Consider the following 18,508-nt stretch of genomic DNA (forward strand, 5'->3'; position numbering starts at 1 on the left):
CAATTTCGTCAGTTAAAATTAAACACCTACCGTGATTGGCTCATTTTGTACACGTGACTAGTTTACATTTGTTTACATTCAAACTATGAAATAAACATTTCAGAAATGCAACTCTTTACATATGTTGTAAAATTGAAAATTTTGGAATGAAAACTTGCATTATTTATTGTTTAAAGTTGAACTCAGAGAATATTTAGAGTTAATACAGTTGAATGTACGAGCCAATGAGAATCATATGACGAAATGTTTCAAACTAAATACTGATGCAACAAAACATCAGAACATAACGGGCAGTTTATATGTAAGCAGTTAGTTAATTTGGTGTGCAGCTTGAAGCAACAAAATATCTTGAACTTTTTTGTGCCTGCTTATTGTAAGTAGTGTTTTGTTTTAAAAGTGAATATTTCAACTGGTGTTTAGTTGTTTAAATATTTAAGCCAGGTTTATAGTTTAATAGTTTATTAAAAATTTTACAGTTTCTTGTTTATCAAAAGTTTTATTTAGTTTAAAGTTTTTTGTTTTAAGTCTTTTGATATAGATTTAAATAGCTTCCAGTTTTTAAAGTGTTACCAAAGTAATTAATAATTTTGTATATGCTAGTATTTCTTGTTGTGTTTTATATAAAAGATTCATCACTTAAAACTGTCGTGTCTGATTATAGAAAGTAGTCTCAGTTAGAATTTAGTATTTGTTAGATATTAATTAAATACGGTAGGATTTAATTATGATGGGTAGTACTAATAAGTTAAGTGTACCACAATCAGTCCACAACTTTACTACCAAATTGTCAACCTTTGCTAGCTGTTCTACTGATTATTAGATTAAAGTAATTTTTTCAGTTTTTAAAAACCTCAATCTGACTCAGGCTTGTTTATACTTACTCTAGCTAGTTTTATTGACTTAAACAGTGGCAACCTTGCTAGTTTGAAAATTTTTGGGAATTTTAGAAAATCTTTGACTGCCTCAGGCTAGTTTAGTTTTTTATAAAAACTCAGGCTAGTTTTCTTTTAGATTTTGAATGAGTATGAGCTGATCCAGTTTTCAATATTTTGTAATTTTCTAGTCTATTTTGTTCAAGAACTTGATTTAAGATTTTTAATTGTAAATAACACCTAAATTTGTTAACCTTGTGGCTAGCTGTTCTGCTTATTACTAGATTAAAGTTCTTTTTTTTTCAGTTTTTAAAAACCTTATTCTGACTCAGGCTAGTTTATACTAGTGATGTACCGGACTCACTATCCGGGTCCGGCCGGATATTGCAATTTTTGTCTGATATCCGGATCCGGCCGGACTCTAATTTGAAAAAAAAGTCCGGATCCGGTTCCGGCCGGATTCTAATTCGGAAAAAAAATCCGGATCCGGTTCCGGCCGGATTCTAATTTGAAAAAAAAGTCCGAATTCGGGTCCGGTACATCACTAGTATTAATTCACTCCTACTTCTCCTATCATTACTTAAAAAAGGGTGATGCAGCTAACTTTAGAAAACTCAGCCGTACATAGGTATTTGGTTCAAATATATCAAAAATTGATTTATGAAAACCATGTTACGAATTATATAAACACATATGGAGTATTACAGTTATATAAGCTAGGTATGCTTGTATAACTTAGTTCAAAATCTCTGAAATAGCTTAACAGTGTAAGCCGGTGGGTTACGTTTTAGACCTTTTTTATATTGCTGTTTATTACGAACCCTAGAATATCTAGTGTAAGTTGCAGCAGTTACTGGTTCAGCGGGCCAGGTTTACATGCCTAAAGCTGCAGTTTGCCTACCCTTGCATTAAGTTAATATAGTAAAAGAGAAAAACACTAAAATCGGAAACTGTGTACTAAAACGGCAAATAAATGATAAACACGAAAAATACCAGGGCTAAATTTAGCTTTAATCTTTAACTATATCGCTCGAAATAAATAGTTTTAAAATGAAACTTTGTTATTACTTTTTATGTGCACCCAAAAAAAAAATCGTGTATACTAGTGTGTAAGCGTGTTTTATTTTATAGTTTCATTATGATTCTAAAAAATAAGACTTCTTTATTAAATTTAAGCGAGATTTATACTTCCTATTTTGTCTTGTAAAAATAATGAGAAAAATAGAGTTTTTCTTCAGTAAAATTGAAACGAAAATAAATAAGTTTAACTTATAAATACTAAACGATAAAACATATAGTTTAGATACTTTTTTATATTTTTATTGTTAGAAATTTTAACGAAAAGAGCGTATGTTTTAATCTTTTTAATAATATCCGAAAAATTCTTACTTTTATGTTTTAAGACTACATACAATACAGTGTGTAATTTATAAACTTGTTAAAGTTATTTTTAATGTTATACAAAGTTTTTAGTTATTAAATTTAAGAAACACCAATGTATAAACAATAAAAATCTATAGTATGCCAAACTTGATAGAGTTTTTTATTGAGACATCAAAAAAAAACTTAGCAAGCTGTGTAACTTTAAATTTAAAGTAATTAACTTGAGTATCTTAGGTTTAAAATTAGCTTTAGTAACAACAAAACTAAATCTCGCAAAATTTTTACTTATTTTACAAAATAATTTTCTGGTCACACATAAAGTTCTTCAATCCTACTGGCTCGCTTCCGGCTCGACCCTGTTGATCTTTGCGTCGCTCTTCTCGCTTCTAACCGGTTCGTTACTCACCCCGAAGATCTTCAGCATGTTCTTGGAGCTCTGGTAGGGGCTTCCCTCGGACCCGTTGTTGACCTCGAGGTCGGCGCACGCGCACACGAAGATGGCGTCCACCCCGCACGAGTACACGTCGAAGAGGCAGTCGGTGACGACCAGTACGGCGGGAAGGGCGACGCCCAGCGGAATGAAAATGGCGAACTCGCGGTTCTTCTGCGTGTGGATTTGCGAGTCCAAGATGAAGTATCCTGTGTGGAGTTTTTTAAATTTTACAAGCAAAAATAAAAGTTTAGAGACTTTTTGTGATAAGATATGCATTTTGTTGTAACAAAAAATGCAATGCTTTTTTCATTAGTATATTTATAATGTTTTATAGGTTACTCATTTAAACTTCTTAGGAAAATTATTTCAATTGTAAAGTTGCAGTACAAATTTAACAGTATCCAACAAAAAGCAACTACAGTAGACTACCGCTTAAGTACGCACTTTTTGGTCGGGTTCAATTTGCGTACTTAAGCGGTAGTCTACTGTATATATTTTATTTAACTTTTGATATTTATTCTCAGTTTCTACAAAATATTCTACCTAATTTATCATTTGAAATAAATTTTATGCACTATAAGTTTTGGAGCATGTTTAAAAAAATGTAAATTAGTGATTTAATTTTTTTAATTAAAGTTTATAGAAAACAAAAAAAAAAAAGAGATAAAAGTTAGAATACTAGATAAACATATTATGTATACGTATATACATATATATACATATACTTATTCGTTTTCATAACACATTAACAAACTTTATGCTTTTTAATTTTAAATGCTTTGTTTAAACAAAAGTTCGCGGTATTTGTAGAAGTTATTGAATTTTCTACATTACAAACTTGGTGTATGAAAATTCCACATTAATAGTTGTGAAAACCACACTATAGAAAATAAATTATGATAGCTCAGTGGTTTGAAACTTCTTTAAAAACTCTGCAAAGTTTAGAATTAAGATTTTTTCAGACATACTGATCTAACGAAAATATCAAACGATTACGCAGAATAGTAAAACAAGTATGTTGCCAAACTTTTTAAAAATAATTAAAAAATTAAGCTTTTATTCAGTAAGTTAATAAGAATACCTTGCACATTTAATACATATAAGAAGCCCAATAAAACTTACAAAAGTTTTCACCATAAATCAGTGGCGTCGCGTGGTATTTTTTTTAGGTGGTGCAGAATTTAAAAAAAAAATCAATTATTTTAATAAAAATATATTTTTACTGTCAAGTCTAAAACAACTGAACTTTTGCTACACCTGAAGATAAGCTTTGCTTTTAAGGGCATAGGGGGATAAAACACTTTTTTCACAATTTGATCTTATTTTATGTAGTTTTTACTAAGCTACAAAATGTTTTTACAGATTTTAAAAATTCAGTACATGTTTTAAGATATAGCCGGTCAAAGTCAAAGGCAACAAATGGCTTATAATGGGAGGCACAAACTAAAACAGTGTTTAAAAAAAATGTTTTAACCCCCCCCCCCTTTATGCCCTTAACATCTACTTTAGAATTATTTTACTGAAATTACTTTATACAGTTTTAACTTAACTACAAGTCATCTTTTATCAATTTAAAAAATTCTTTAAATTTTTGAGATATGGTAATTCACAGTCAGAGGTACAAATGAATCCTTATTTTTATAACATAAACTCAAACAACAAATAAATCAAATCACTAAAATCATATCTTTTTTTTATAAGTTGGCCTCAAAATCTTTAGATGTTTCTTTTATAAAACAAAAAAAAATTGCTAAATTAGATATTTAAAACACCAAGAAAAAAAAAGTTATAATAAAAGTTTTTTTTTTTTGTATATATAAATATATATATTGATACTTAAAAATTGAAAACTTCTCTTCAACAAAAGTATAAAGTTTTGTAAAAATTGGGATGAAAAAGTTTAATTTAAAATTGTTTTAAAAATGATGGAGAATATAGGTTTTCAGTAAAATTGTATATTTTGCTGTTTTGGTTTGCTCTTTGTATAATAAACCATTGTACTCTCTGGTTTTGACTGGTTGTAACTAAAAGTTTAATTGGAAATTTCAAGTTTATTAAAGAGTAACTATTAGCTTTCTGAAAAAGTTAAAATAAGAACAACATGTAAAAAAGTGCCTATACACCCTCCCCCCTTACTCCTCACTAATTTGCACATTTTTTTTTACAAATATTAACATTTTTATTAATTTTTTTTCTAACTTTAATGTTTTTTGTTTGAGGTTTAAAATTCAATAGTTTTTTAAGGGTATCTTTTCTTTATTTAATATTTATTTGTTTTTCATTTTGATGACAGTATTTTTCTCAGGAGCTCAACTTTTTTAAGTTTAGTTGTGAGGCTGTTGAACTTTTCAAGAATTTTAAAGATAATTTATAAATATGTAACCATTATAGAAGTAAAAGTTTGGTTAGTTAGTTTTCATGTGGCCATAGGGGTAAAACACTTATTTTTTAATTTTAAATAAGCTTGTTATTTTCAGAGTAAAAATAAAAACTGCTTTAGTCAGCCTGAATATTTTTCTAATTTGGTCTGTTTTAATGTATTTTGGGTCATCTTGAGTTTTTAACATTTCTAAGTTACCCTGATTATGAGGCAAGGCAACCATGTTTCAACAATTTTATCTAAAATTTTTGCTTTGTTTATGAAAAAATTAAACCAAAAGTTATAAAAGTAGAGGTAGACTAAATTTTCCTAAAATGTTAAACTACTCTAAGTAATCAAAGTTTCTAAATTAAGGCTATTTACTTTATTTAAATATGTGATTGTTTCAATAATACTATTTTCTATTTAATATAAATCTAAAATATTTTTCTGTAAGAGTGAACTAGAAGTTTACAATAAACTTCTTAATTCTTTTTTTCAGAACTTGAACTTTATTATTTATTTTATTAACTTTATGATAACAATAATCAGTTATAGTTAAGTTTATGTATGCAGATTAAAATAAAAAATCAAATTTTTAAGACTTTGGTGATTTAGGGTTTTTATCATTTTTTTCAAAATATGCAATTTATGACAAATATTTTAACAGAAGTGATCTGTTAAATTTAAAAAATCATGTGGGTACATAAACTCAAGTTTAATCCTTTGCAGTAGCTTCCTTTGTTTTTATTTTATGTTTACAATAGCTTGTAGATGATACTTAAGCAAGTCCTGTTTTAGGGAATTTTCAACTTAGCTTACTTACCGCAAGATATTGATTTTGCGGTAATTCTTGAAGAAATTTTGCTTTTTTGAGTTCATTTGCGGCAGTCAGCTAAGAGTTTGCGGCAGTGAAGTGGGCAAAATGGTCGTTTTCAAAATTGAAGTTTTAAATGAGATTTCGTTCAAAAAAATAAAGAAAACGTTATAGATACTTATTTTTTTTCTTAAAAAATTTCAAGGTGGTGCAGTTGCGGCAGTGCAACACCCCACGCGACGCCCCTGCCATAAATTAACACACCAACCTATCAGCAAAGATCCGACGATGACGCAGAACTTGGCGAGGAAGAAGAAGAAGTTGGTGACGAACTTCACCACTAGGAGGTGCTTGGCGTTCGTGGCGATGAGCACGGTGGCTTTCCTCGCCGACGTAAAGAACGAGGTGCCGTAGACGGCGACGCACGTCAGCGCCACGTTCGTGACGTAACAGATGATCGAGTCGACGCACTTGGCGCACGCGTTGACACAGTGGGCAACCTTTTCTCCTACTTTACCCCTGTTTATCAATTTAATGTATTATCACTTGTATGGAATTGTACTTTTTAAGTAGGCACTTTATACTTATTTAACTCTGTTGAAAAAATATAAAGTCATAAGCTATTACTTAAATAAATACATACTCAACAAAAAACTCCTTAACCAAAGTAATCAAACTGACCCTTTCTTTTTCAACTCGTACCCGAACACATACGCCAGCAGCCGCAGAATCTTGGCGATCGCCACAAACAGGCTCCCGAAAGCCACGGAGCCCAGGTTGTACTTGACCAGCCGTTGAATGGGCCCGATCGCAGGGCAGAAGCACTTGCAGCAAGTGGCGGCCAGGCTTTGGTTTTTCTTGAAGTACCAGGAGCTGAAGACGTCGGAGAGGACGACCTTCTGGCAACCGAGGACGAAGAATATCAGCCAGACGAACACGAACGCCACGTAGGCCACCTTGACGTACAGGTGGTAGCGCGGGTCGATGACGTAGGAGACCAGCCCGTCAAGATCCACCTCCGCGACGACGTTGGAAAAGCACAGGGCCACCACGGCGACCATGGCGGCGAAGAGCAGGATCAGCAGGACGCCGGTCACGAACGGGTTCGCGATGATGGCGATGTTGCCGAAGAACGCGCTGTTGGCTTCTTTAATCAGCTCCAGGGAGAGCTTTACCGACTTGCGGGTCCACACTATCAGCACGAGTATAATCAGGTTGAGCACGGACAGCCCGATGCAAATCGGCAGCAGGTACTCGGAGTTCCTGAGCGCCTGCACCTGCTTGCTGTTCTCGATCGACGACGTGATGTTCTTCACCGTGTCTACGACTTCATTCGTCGACGCGTTGGTCGCCCTCTGGAAAACCTCGACCGATCTTTCGGACGCCACTTCGAGCAGTCTCTGCCCGCTCGTGGTCGCCGTCGGGTTGTAGGTGACGTCGGCGTACTCGTACCACGCGAAGCTCATCGACGCCAGCCCGACTATGACGAAAGCGACGACGATGACGTAGACGAACAGCGGGGCGAGGAAGCGGACGATCACCATAGCGACGAGGCAGAGGAGGAAGTTGATGGCGATGATGAGGAGGATCCACCGGAAGTTGTTGTTAATGGATACCAGTCCCATCTGGACCCTAGTGGTGTAAAAAAAACGATTAGTTTACAATAAAATTAAAAATAAAAACTTAATTTTTATAAAATTTAGTGATCTACTGGATCCACTAATAAGGATCCGGTTTTTTTGTTTAGTATCCGGCTGAAACCCGATCTTTTCAATTAAGATCCGGGTCCTAAAATTTAAAGTTTTTTGTACAGTCAATAGAGAACAAACTTTAAATAATTAACTACTATAATAAAACTAGTTTAGTGAAAAATGTTTGATCATGTGTGAACAATAAGAAAAAAAAATTACACGTCGCACAAAGAAGACGAAAAAAATCTGTATATAAAAATTATCTGTTTAAATTTTAAGATAAGATGATATAAAGCTTTTAGATGTTCTAAAACTTATGAACTTAAAATTATTTTTTGATAAACTTAGATTAAATTTTTATACACAAAAGTTCAAATTAATAGATGGAAATTGAACTTTTTAGCAACTGTTTAGACATATAAAAGTAAGTAACTTAGCAAAAAATATTAACTCATATCCACGATGTTATGCTGTAAATTAATAACTAAAATCTATTCTGGCTTTTTAAAGTTGTGATGCAATAATAAAAGTTTTTTGCCTGTCTTTGAAAGCAATTGTTCTTGCTTTTGCTTGAGTTATCAATTCAGAAAATAACCTTATAAAATAAACAAAAGATGGAGGTGCTGAAAGATACTTTCTTGCAAACCTGGCAAGACATTTTCTTGTTTGAATTGCACCAAGGTAATAATTTAGCTTTTTTAAGTTGTTAAAGTAAATTTGCTTTGGCAAACAAAGATTTTAAGGTAAGTTTATTTAAACTTGAAAAGAAATGCATAAGATCCAATTTTAATCCCAAAATAGTCAAAAACCACTTTGAAAAAGTAAGTGAATATAAAACTAGTGAGAGTTCAAATTAACTAAAAATTCAAAAGTCTTAGAATATATAATGGTCATCTCAATTTAAAACTTTATTAAAATTCACGAAAGAAGAAAAGAAACTGTTCCCACTTGCAAAAACGTCCTTCACTAAACCAAGAAGAATAGGTCAATTGCTGAATACATTTAGTTCAATAGCCAAAAAGGAAAGCAACGTACCTAATAATAAAAACAAAAAAATCAAAAGTTGTGCACTATGCGGAAAATACAGCAATTATAAAAGCATGGTAGACGAGAATAGTTACATAAAAACAGTTGAAAACAAAACAGTAGATATAAAACCAAAATTAAGCAGTAAAAGTTATGGAATATTATTCTGCTCAATGTTTAACATGCATAGAAATCTATGTAGGTAAGACTAAAAATAGCTTTAATGTAAAATGGAATGCACATAGAAACAACTGAAAAGTTGAATAATAAAAGTTAAAAAAACAACTTGGTTGGTAAAGGAGACGAATCTGCCTTATTTAAGCACTACTTTGAGAATCATCATACTGATATTGAAAATATATGATTGGACAGTGCCTTTAAGATGATGTTTTTAGAACAACATAGATTTATAAGTTTAGACTACAAAGAAAGTTTATGGATAAAAAGATTAAGTGCAAAAATTAACTTAAATAAAACATTTTATAAACTTTTAATATTTTAGAGCTTGGTATTTTACGATTTTTATGAAAAGAGAATTTTTTTACCTTGTGTTTTAGCTTGTTTACTTCTATGAGTTTATGAGTTGTTAATTGGTAAAATCTTATTTTATGAAACTTGTTTATTTGATAATTAATAGTGTTTTTATTATGGAAATGTTTTATAAATTTATATGGCCTAAAAAGTTTAATTTTTAGCTTAAGTTTTGTTTACTTTACAAATTTGTTACTATTAATTGTGTATATAATTTTAGCCGTTTATCACTTGAAAACGTTTTAATAAACGAAAGTACTAGTGAAGCAAAAGCGTGTACTTTTTCAAAGACAGCAGAAGCAATATTGTATTTTTTACAATAACTTTGTTGTTAATAATTTATTATAGTTTACTGTCTGAACAAAGGGGTTCTCATTGTCTTGGACACTGGAAAAAAAAAACGGTTTAATATATCTAATTAAAAAAAATTAAGAAAATTTGACAGTTATCAATTTCAATAGTATTCTCAATACTGTAAGTTTTTTTCTTATTTACACAAATCTTTGAACATGTTTACTTTTCATAGATGCGTTCTTGAATAAAATAAATGTTTAAAAATAACTAATTCAAAAACAGTGGAAAACAACAGTCTTAATTGATTTGTTAAAAATTTAAAGGTGCTAAGTAGCAGTAAAGACTTCTACAAAAAATATGCTTCTAAGATTAAACATAGTAATGTAAGTATAAAACGGAAAAAGCTGATCGCTCAAAGTAAAGTTTTTCCAACAAACTGGATCCGGGTCTTTTTAAAAAACTAAGGTCCGGCCGGATCCGTATCAAAGCAAAAAACGGCCAGATTCGGTAGATCACTAATAATAACTTGGTGATGTACAACAATTAATTATTTTTTAACACTCCAAATAACTAAACATTAATAAAACTAATAGTTACTAACTAATACAACAAATAAATAGCTATCATTACAACAAATATTTAACTATTAACACAACAAATAAACATTAATTGTTAAAAATACTGATTATTTAAACACACAATAAATAGATATTTAACAATAAAATAAACAGTCCATTATTAACACAAAAAATACTTAACTAATAATATAACAAATAATTAATTATTATACCTGGTGATGTATTCGTTGTAAACTTCCGCATCCTTTTGTTTGTCTTGCGGAATCAGTCCTGTCTGAAATTTTGAAACTTTTAAAGAATAAAAATACTAATTTTGTGTTTAAATACGCTAAATTGTAACAAAAGTTTGTCTTTTATTTTGTCAAACAAGTATTTATTGTAGAACTTTTACATTTGGCTTTTTTTTTGCGGGATTAATCCATAAACAGTTTGTAACGTTTTAATTAGTGAAAGACAAATGTTATGAACATATAAAAAAAAAAGTAAAAAAACTATTTTTTTACGATCTTTATAGTTGTGTTAGCTAAATGCTCTTTACAAACTGTTTTAACTTGTACTGATAATATATCCTTCATTATTTTGGTAGGAAGAGTTTTCTCTAAATATATAACAACATATTTTTTTCTTATAATTTGTCTTTTGGTAAGAAATGAGTAAAATAATCTTAATATCTTGTGCTTGATACTTACTGCATTTAAACAAATTTTGCACTGTTTGGGAATGTTGACCAAATACTATCTTTTTTATACATAACTTTTGTTTTAAGTTTTATTTTAGTTGCTTGAAAGCTAAAATATACTTTTATTTCAGTTTTAGTGTTTGCTGGTTAATAAAAATCCATGTAGGTTTAAAACGGAAAGTAGAAATTTTAAAAGCATTTTGTTGTTTGAATTATCAAAATCAACTATAATTTAGAACTAAACTTAAAAGTCTTAACATAGGTCTGAAAAATAAAAAGCTAAAAAGTATCAAAAACTAATTTTGCTAGTAAAAATTTATTTCAATTAATGTAGAAACTAGATCAAATAGTTTTTTAGAAATTTACTATGAACTCTTTACGACAACTTGACAAATCAAATTCCGACAATTAAAATCCTTAAATATATGTTTAAAAGGCCACAACTAAATAGTAATATATACTTCAGAAAACCTTTAAAATGTTTATGTATTTCTAAATAATAAAATTATGATAGCAAAAAAAAATATCAAAAAAGACTTGGCCCAAAAACGTATTTGTGTTATTAATAAGAACTACATACAAGTTTTTATCTTCTTAAAGTGCTTTTCACTTTTGAGTTGTGGCCCTTAAAACATTTTGTAAGAATTTGAATTGTCCAAAAATCAACAGTCGTGAATTCACTTTTTTCAATTATTTTTTTTTAATATAAGTAGACACTCTTATGTTTTAGTGTTTACTACTAGAATAAGCAACATAAATTTAAATAAGAAAACAATTCAAACATTTTAACTTGGTATAGTTTGTCAATATCTCGTTTATGAGTTTGCCATACAAGTAATTTTATCAAGTTTATTAAGTTTTACGGAGTAATGTACAACAGTTATTTAAAAATAGATACTGTATACATTTAAATAGTTTGAAAGCTCTAAGTTATATAAGTTAGGAAGTTTCAATTTTTATAATGAAAAAACTAGTAATCTTCAACCACGATTGTAATTATCTTAAATTTTGTTCAAAAAAACTTTTGCTTTTTGACAACTTGCATAACCAATGAACCTAGTTAAAATGAAAATCAAACAACTATAAAGAGTAATTTACTTTAATAAATATTTTTATTTTCAAGCAAAATTTTACTTATTTACCACAACATACAAGTAAAATAATTCTGTATTGTTATGCATCATATAACATAAAAACTTTCTTATTAAATTAAATTCTAACAAAAATTTTTATCTAACGAAATATATAGCTAAAAACGTAATTTTAACTTACCAGCTCATTCAAGTCGGGAGCACAAAATGTCAAAAGAGTTCTGTGGGGGATGACTTGGTTGTAAGGTAGCCCCTTGCAGATGTTTTCCTTGACAACCTTCTCCGGTATCTTGCTCACATCATATCCGTTAGCGTTTAAAAAGTCCTCGCATTTAATCAGCTGTTTCGGACACTCTTTGACGCACAACTTTATGTTTTCGTTTCCTGTCTTATTGGTTTTTATAACGTCCGGCAGTTTTCTAGTCAGGGTCGTTGGAATTTTTCCATCAGCTATGGCACTTCCAGTTACGTCAAACTTTGCGTAGCTGAGAAACATTTGATATGTTGCCTCGGACGTGTCGAGTCCAGACAGAGGGACTCCTTTGTATTCTCTGTTGACTTTTTTCCCGCAAGTGTTTCCGAAAGAGTCGTGACCCTTGTAGTAGATCTCAGGGTTTCCTTTCAAGTTTGCATCATAGATAATTTGAATCAGAACGCCTATGGCGGCACAAAATAAAACTAGAAACTTTACATCGTGTATCTTTTCTTCTCTTACTGGACCTGACATCGTAGTTTAAATAATTAAATGGATTTGTAGTATTTTACCCAAAGTTGTTTTACCCAAATAAACTCATTGTGAATGTCATTTCATTAACTAACTGTGTTTCAGTACAAACAGGTTTTGTATTTCAATTAAATTTTTATACTACGTCATAATACTTTGCACATCTGAACTTAACAAATTCTAAAAGAATATAGATTATTTCTGTATATTGGTTTTGGGTTTTGCTTATGATAAAAGTTAACAAAACTTTCCTTAACATAAAGTAAAATAAATACCTACTATGTGTAGCTGTTTGCAAAAGAAAATGAACTAAGTACTTAAATTTACTCAGCGTGATAAACAGCTGATATTGAAAGTAAACTAGTTTAAACAGCTTTTTTTTACATTATACAAAAATAAGATTCTATTTAATAATTTTCCAAGTCGTTAAACTCGAGATTTGATATTAGTTAAATAAAAACATATAAAGTTTTTATTAGGTACTTTAAGAGGTAAAACAAAGTTTAAATAAAATAAAAAATACTAGATCTCTTTTACAGTTTTTGTAGTATTAACAAATTAAATGCCATTTTTAAATTTATAAAGTACTTTGCATCGTTTTTGTTTTATTAACTTTACAATTAAAATATAAACGCTGGTTTTTCAAACACTTAGTTGAAGTGTATAATAATTTTTTTTAAATCAATAGAAACAACAATTGATCAATCTCTTAGGTATCTAAAGTATGTTTAAGATAAAGAGACCATAAGTTAATGATCATTTACTATTAATTAGGTCGAATACACCTACTTGACTTTATAAAAAAGTTTAGGTGCAGATTTTACATAACAAATGACTAAAAAAAAGTTCTATACATGAAAAAAGTTACTCATCTATTAATATAAACTTAGACTACGTTAAAAATTAATTTCGGAAAATGTTTAATTATTGGTTTCACACAAAAATTTATTCCTAAAAATCTACTTTAGCGGGATTTGGGCCCACGGTGTACTTATATTCATGTTTATTAGTTTTCAGTTTAACAAAATTTTCATTAGTATAAGTCGAATGTTATAAAGCATGCTGGTCGGACGCGGCTCTCAATTAATACTTAAATTCAAAAGTGTAAAAAAACTAAAAAACTGTGGAATTTTTCAAATAAAGCTTTTCGAGTGTTATATAAATAGAAAACTGAATATGGGTGAAAATATTATTTAAACTTTAACGTTGTCAATTGGTGCTAATAAAAGTTAAATACTTCTTTTTGTTTTAGTTTTATAAAATTAAAGCGGCGCCTTAACCTCTATGTTGAAAAATCCAGCCTTTCAGCACAAAAAGATTTCACATCTGGCCCACTAACTATAGAAGTACTGTAAGGATAGTATCCTCCACCTGTCCGTTTGATAAGTAAACATTCTTTCGAGTATGTCGTATTAACGTCTTTGTAAAAAATGAAGTTTTTAAGCCTTGAAAATTGTTTAAAACAAGTACTTAATTAAAGTATAGGAAGTTTCCGCGCAATTGAAAACTTTCCCCGAGAAAAAAGTCAACTCTCTCGAACTATTTATTAAGCTTAGTTTTACCTAATGCAGCGCGCTTCCCACAACGTAAGGGGCAAAGTTGCCAGTATTGTGTCAATTTCAGTCAAAGTCCGCTTAAGTATACACTACATATAAAACTAAAGCAATGTCAATTTATTTATAAAAAACTCAATCAATTTAGAATAGAAAAATGATATGCACTTAGACAAAAAAGAAGAAAAAAATCTATGAAATAAGAATCTACATGAATAAATTCATCGTAGTAAAATTTATATATTTCTTTATAGAAGAAATCTTAAAATGACTTTTTTTTATTAAACGTATATTAAAACTTCTACAGCAAAAAAAAAAGGTTCTCATGCAAAATAAGTTGGTGTTGTTTAAGTTCAAAGTTATAAATATTAAGAAAATTACTTTACTTTTTTATAATAACTAAAAAACACACCATTAATAGTTCGTTACAAAAAAATTAAAATTTTTAATTCTCATCCACGACTTATTTGTAAAGAAATCATTTAAACTTCATTTGAGGTACTTTAACACAGTTAGCAAAATCCATGTCTTCCGCATAAAAACTAAATGGTTCTACATACCACTGATCTTTATCTGTGTAATAGATTTGGACTTCTGACTTATTTGCAAATGCGATGATTTTGTTTCCTATTGACGTAGCTCCCACATAATTCCACCTGCGTAACCAAGACTTGGACTCGATTACCTCAAATATGTCTGTCATTTTATTGAAAACTTCAAATCTTTCGTTATCTAATCTCACCACAAATATCTTGTTTTTTATTGCAACTAGACTGTGTCGTGACCAACTATATACCATATTGGGCATATCCGACCATTCATTAGCTATATGGTCATATATTTCTACAGAGTTTGTACTGTCAACGTGCTGTAACTCCGGTGCAACTGGATACCTACCATTTGATCCACCGGAAACAACAATTTTACCTTCAAAAATTGTAGAAGCCGCGTCAGTTCTTGGTACCTTCATTGGTGAAACAATTTTACAACTGTTGTCTTTAGTGTCATATTTAATACATGAACGAAGAAAATCCCAATTATTACCACCGATAATGTATATTTCGCCAGCAACAGCACATGTGCTGTCTCTGCGATATTTGAAATCTGTTACGTTTGTCCAATCGAATCCTTTGCTAGAGTAAGTTCTGAGTGTGAGTTTACTAAGCTTATCAGTATGATTTTCAAAAAACACGTAAACTTCACCGTTTGAATAAACCACTCTATAAACTTCATCTTTTACATAGGTTGAAGTAAGATGTTTTGCTGATTTAATGCCGTTTCCACTAAACCTAACAACATCTATTCTATTACTTTTGTAGCTCACTACATTAAACCAACTTTGGTTGCAATATCTGCTCGTAACATACCTGCTAGAATTTACGTTATCTCGTTTAAATTGAATCACATTTTGTATGATACCTCTACACTCAATATCTTCACATAAGGTAAAGTCTTTATTTATTAGGTATTCTAAAGCAGGTATTGACAACAAACGAAGTCGTATTGCTCTTAAGATCCTTTTAGAAAACTTGCTTCTTTCTTTTAAGTTGTAGCTAATCCACTCATCTGCTAACTCGAAAACTTCAAGCTCTGTTGTGATATGCAATTCAAAAGATTCAAGGATCTTTTTGACAGAAGCAAAACTTAATTCTAAAAAATTAAGATTTTTAGCTACTACAGTGAAACAACGCTCTATAAACTGTTGAGATTCTTCAGCAAGACTAGGCAAGTTGAAAATATCAGCAAGGGTAATAAAGAGAGTTACATTTTGAACACTTTTCTCATTTGACACTATGTAGTTGCATATGTAATCTTTTAAACTGTTATCCTGAAGCACTTTTGACCTTTTAAGAGTTTGGATGTGTCTACCATTTTGAGTCAGTACATCTAAAATAAATAAAATCAGGTCGATTAAATAACCATTTAGACTTGGGAAAATCATTATAGCAAGGTATATTTTATAAATGTACAAATAAAACAGAAATTGATGCAAGATACCTTCTGAACTTTTTTTTTTTAAATAATCTAGTAAAATTAGTTTCAAGTAACACTTATCAATTACTTTTGTTAGCAACTAATTTAAAATTAAGTTTTGAGTAAATAAAGAGGTCCATCAGAAAAACACGTTTAAAAATTTAATCTTTATAAGTTGTTATTATTGTTGTTTGTCGCTTATTTTATTATTTCTATTGTCTATTTGTTATTATGTTTGTTCGTTTACTTATCTGACATAAATTATAAGTTAGTATTTTTAATAATTTTTTTTTAAACTTTTAATCGATATCTAACTCGTTTTGCTTAATTTTGCTAATTTTTACTAATTGAATATATCTGATTTAATTTTATAATACTTCTAACAAAAGTAATTGAAAAGTGTTAGCTGTAATCGATTATACTTGTTTGTTCAATAAAAATGTTTTAGAATGGATCATGTGTCAAGTTATACATTAAATGTACAATACATAAATTACTTTTAAGTCTACATTATCAAACTTTAAACGAACAAATATATAAAAAATAAAGAAAGTTTAAATTAACGAGAAAAATGCTAGATTCGATAATTGTATTTACTAAATTAAAAAATTGTAAACTATTAAAAACATTTTTAGTTGATTACATATTTTTAAATAATACACTGTATACACAATTTAATTTGTAGTAAGAATGGAACAGGTTAAATTACACGAAGACAAAAATGCATGAGGTTACTAAATTGCACAAGGGGACAATTTTGCATCAAAGATCAATTTTGCACGGAGGGTAATTTTTCAACGAGAGTAAAAAAATAATCTGAAATATAATTTAATAAAAAACAAAAAAAAAAAAAAAGTCACTGACCGAGGGTAAGGGTAGGGGTAACAATGAAAGTAAAAACAAAGATATTAAAACAACTGATAAAATAAATTATTTTAGAAAATAATAATAACTAGCAAAAAAGCTACCGACCTGAAGGTAAGGTTTAGGGGTGATAGTGATTATAAAAAAAAATATAAATATAATAAAATAAAAATAATACTAATGAGCGTATTTGTACAATTTTATCCCCTCGTGGAAAAGTGTCTTCTTGAGATAGTATCTTTGTGCAATTTTGTTCGCTTGTGTAAATTTTAAAGTTACCCAGATACACATAATTTAATTGTCTATGCTTTATTAAGAATATAAGAATTTTATTTTCATGGAGAAATATTATATAAGGTAATATTACTTATTTCATCACATAACTACTATTTTATAATTTTTTTGAAACTTATAACACGTATTTAAAATGAAAGATAAGGAAATATACCCGTACGAGAGACACCACTACCACGCTGCATATTCTTACCTTCTAGATCATTTAAAATCCTTCTAACGCACAATTTTACATGAGGTATAAAAATAAGACGAGCAGATGCTACATGAGAACTTTGAGGTAATAATTGCAAAATTCAAAACAAATATTAAACACGTAATATAAATAAAATATAACTTTTGATTTGTTGTATAATAATTAAATGTAACTAAGCCCATAACTAAACCATTAACTGTAGAAAAATAATATTGGAATTAAAAAGACTTTTCTATTTTGATCATTTATATTAAATTATAAATTAAGTATAACTACTTATTCAGATTCGTTTGTTTAAAAAGATTGTACACAATTACTTACAACCTTAAAAACAGTATCTTTCGAATAATAAAGTATAAAATAAAAGGTAGAATGAAACTTTATTGTGTTTTTTATGTGCTAACCATTTATTAGAAAATATAATATGGCTAGGTTTAACTTTTTTAACTTTTGGATTATTAATGTGATAGAAACTTTAGATTTATTTGGATAAATGTATACTAAAATATAAAACAAAACTTTATAAAATCAGAAAATTGTAAAAACACACAGAATTAAAAAAAATATTAGAAATATTGAAACTTAAACCTTTAGATATAGCTTTGTTATCTAATCAAAACTAAAACTAAGAACTAAAATCTCATATATTGAGAAATTTGATTTTATCATAGCTTGTCTCTTAAAACTTAAAGTAAACTTCAAGTTTTTTATGACTTTCATAACATCTTAAGTAAGATTAAAAAGTAAAAATAAGTGTTAACTATTTTTTTAACTACGTTGATGGATGTATTTATTTATTTTTTGGGTTTGAAGTATGAAGTTTTAAAATCCACACTAATTTTATAAAGTTTAAAACAAATTTATTGATGTACGAATTAACTCATAAAACAGTGTTTTACTCTGTTAATAAGATTAATGAGATGGCAAGTTATTAAAAAACTGGAATTTAAATGCATTTGTTTTATAGGAACACTAAAGCTTAACCTACGGTTATAAATTGTATATAAACCAGTAACAAAGGTTAATGGAATCTGATGAAAAACGCTTAACGCTACAATGAATGAAACTATTAAAGATATTTATTAACAACTTTTAATGGACGTAAGTAAAGCTTGTTATTAAATACTAATGAAGCATTCTACTACTCAA

At 29.3% G+C, this 18,508-nt stretch overlaps 2 protein-coding genes across 2 annotated transcripts; both read right to left on the reverse strand.

The window, feature by feature from the left end:
* Window positions 1-2,586: 2,586 nt before the first annotated feature.
* LOC145833060 (choline transporter-like protein 1) lies at window positions 2,587-12,481 on the reverse strand. Its single transcript, XM_082940260.1, has 5 exons — window positions 11,936-12,481; window positions 10,197-10,258; window positions 6,546-7,496; window positions 6,133-6,383; window positions 2,587-2,894 (listed from the first exon to the last, which is right to left on the reverse strand). Exons 1-5 carry the CDS (start codon window positions 12,479-12,481, stop codon window positions 2,587-2,589), a joined length of 2,118 nt encoding a protein of 705 aa, XP_082796386.1.
* Window positions 12,482-14,509: 2,028 nt separating this feature from the next.
* LOC145833061 (kelch repeat and BTB domain-containing protein 3-like) lies at window positions 14,510-15,973 on the reverse strand. Its single transcript, XM_082940261.1, has one exon. It carries the CDS (start codon window positions 15,971-15,973, stop codon window positions 14,510-14,512), a length of 1,464 nt encoding a protein of 487 aa, XP_082796387.1.
* Window positions 15,974-18,508: the final 2,535 nt, after the last annotated feature.

This window comes from Thalia democratica, chromosome 4, assembly GCF_965202585.1.
Source record: "Thalia democratica chromosome 4, ktThaDemo2.hap1.1, whole genome shotgun sequence".
NCBI classification, from domain to species: domain Eukaryota; kingdom Metazoa; phylum Chordata; class Thaliacea; order Salpida; family Salpidae; genus Thalia; species Thalia democratica.

Bases quoted from the DNA above. Each gene is read 5' to 3' on its own strand.
- LOC145833060 (XM_082940260.1), bottom strand. From the start codon at position 12,481: ATGTCAGGTCCAGTAAGAGAAGAAAAGATACACGATGTAAAGTTTCTA. The intron at 10,259-11,935 runs GTAAGTTAAAAT...TCAAAATTTCAG, and splicing joins CTCCCGACTTGAATGAGCTG to ACAGGACTGATTCCGCAAGA. The intron at 6,384-6,545 runs GTCAGTTTGATT...ATTGATAAACAG, and splicing joins TACGAGTTGAAAAAGAAAGG to GGGTAAAGTAGGAGAAAAGG.
- LOC145833061 (XM_082940261.1), bottom strand. From the start codon at position 15,973: ATGATTTTCCCAAGTCTAAATGGTTATTTAATCGACCTGATTTTATTT.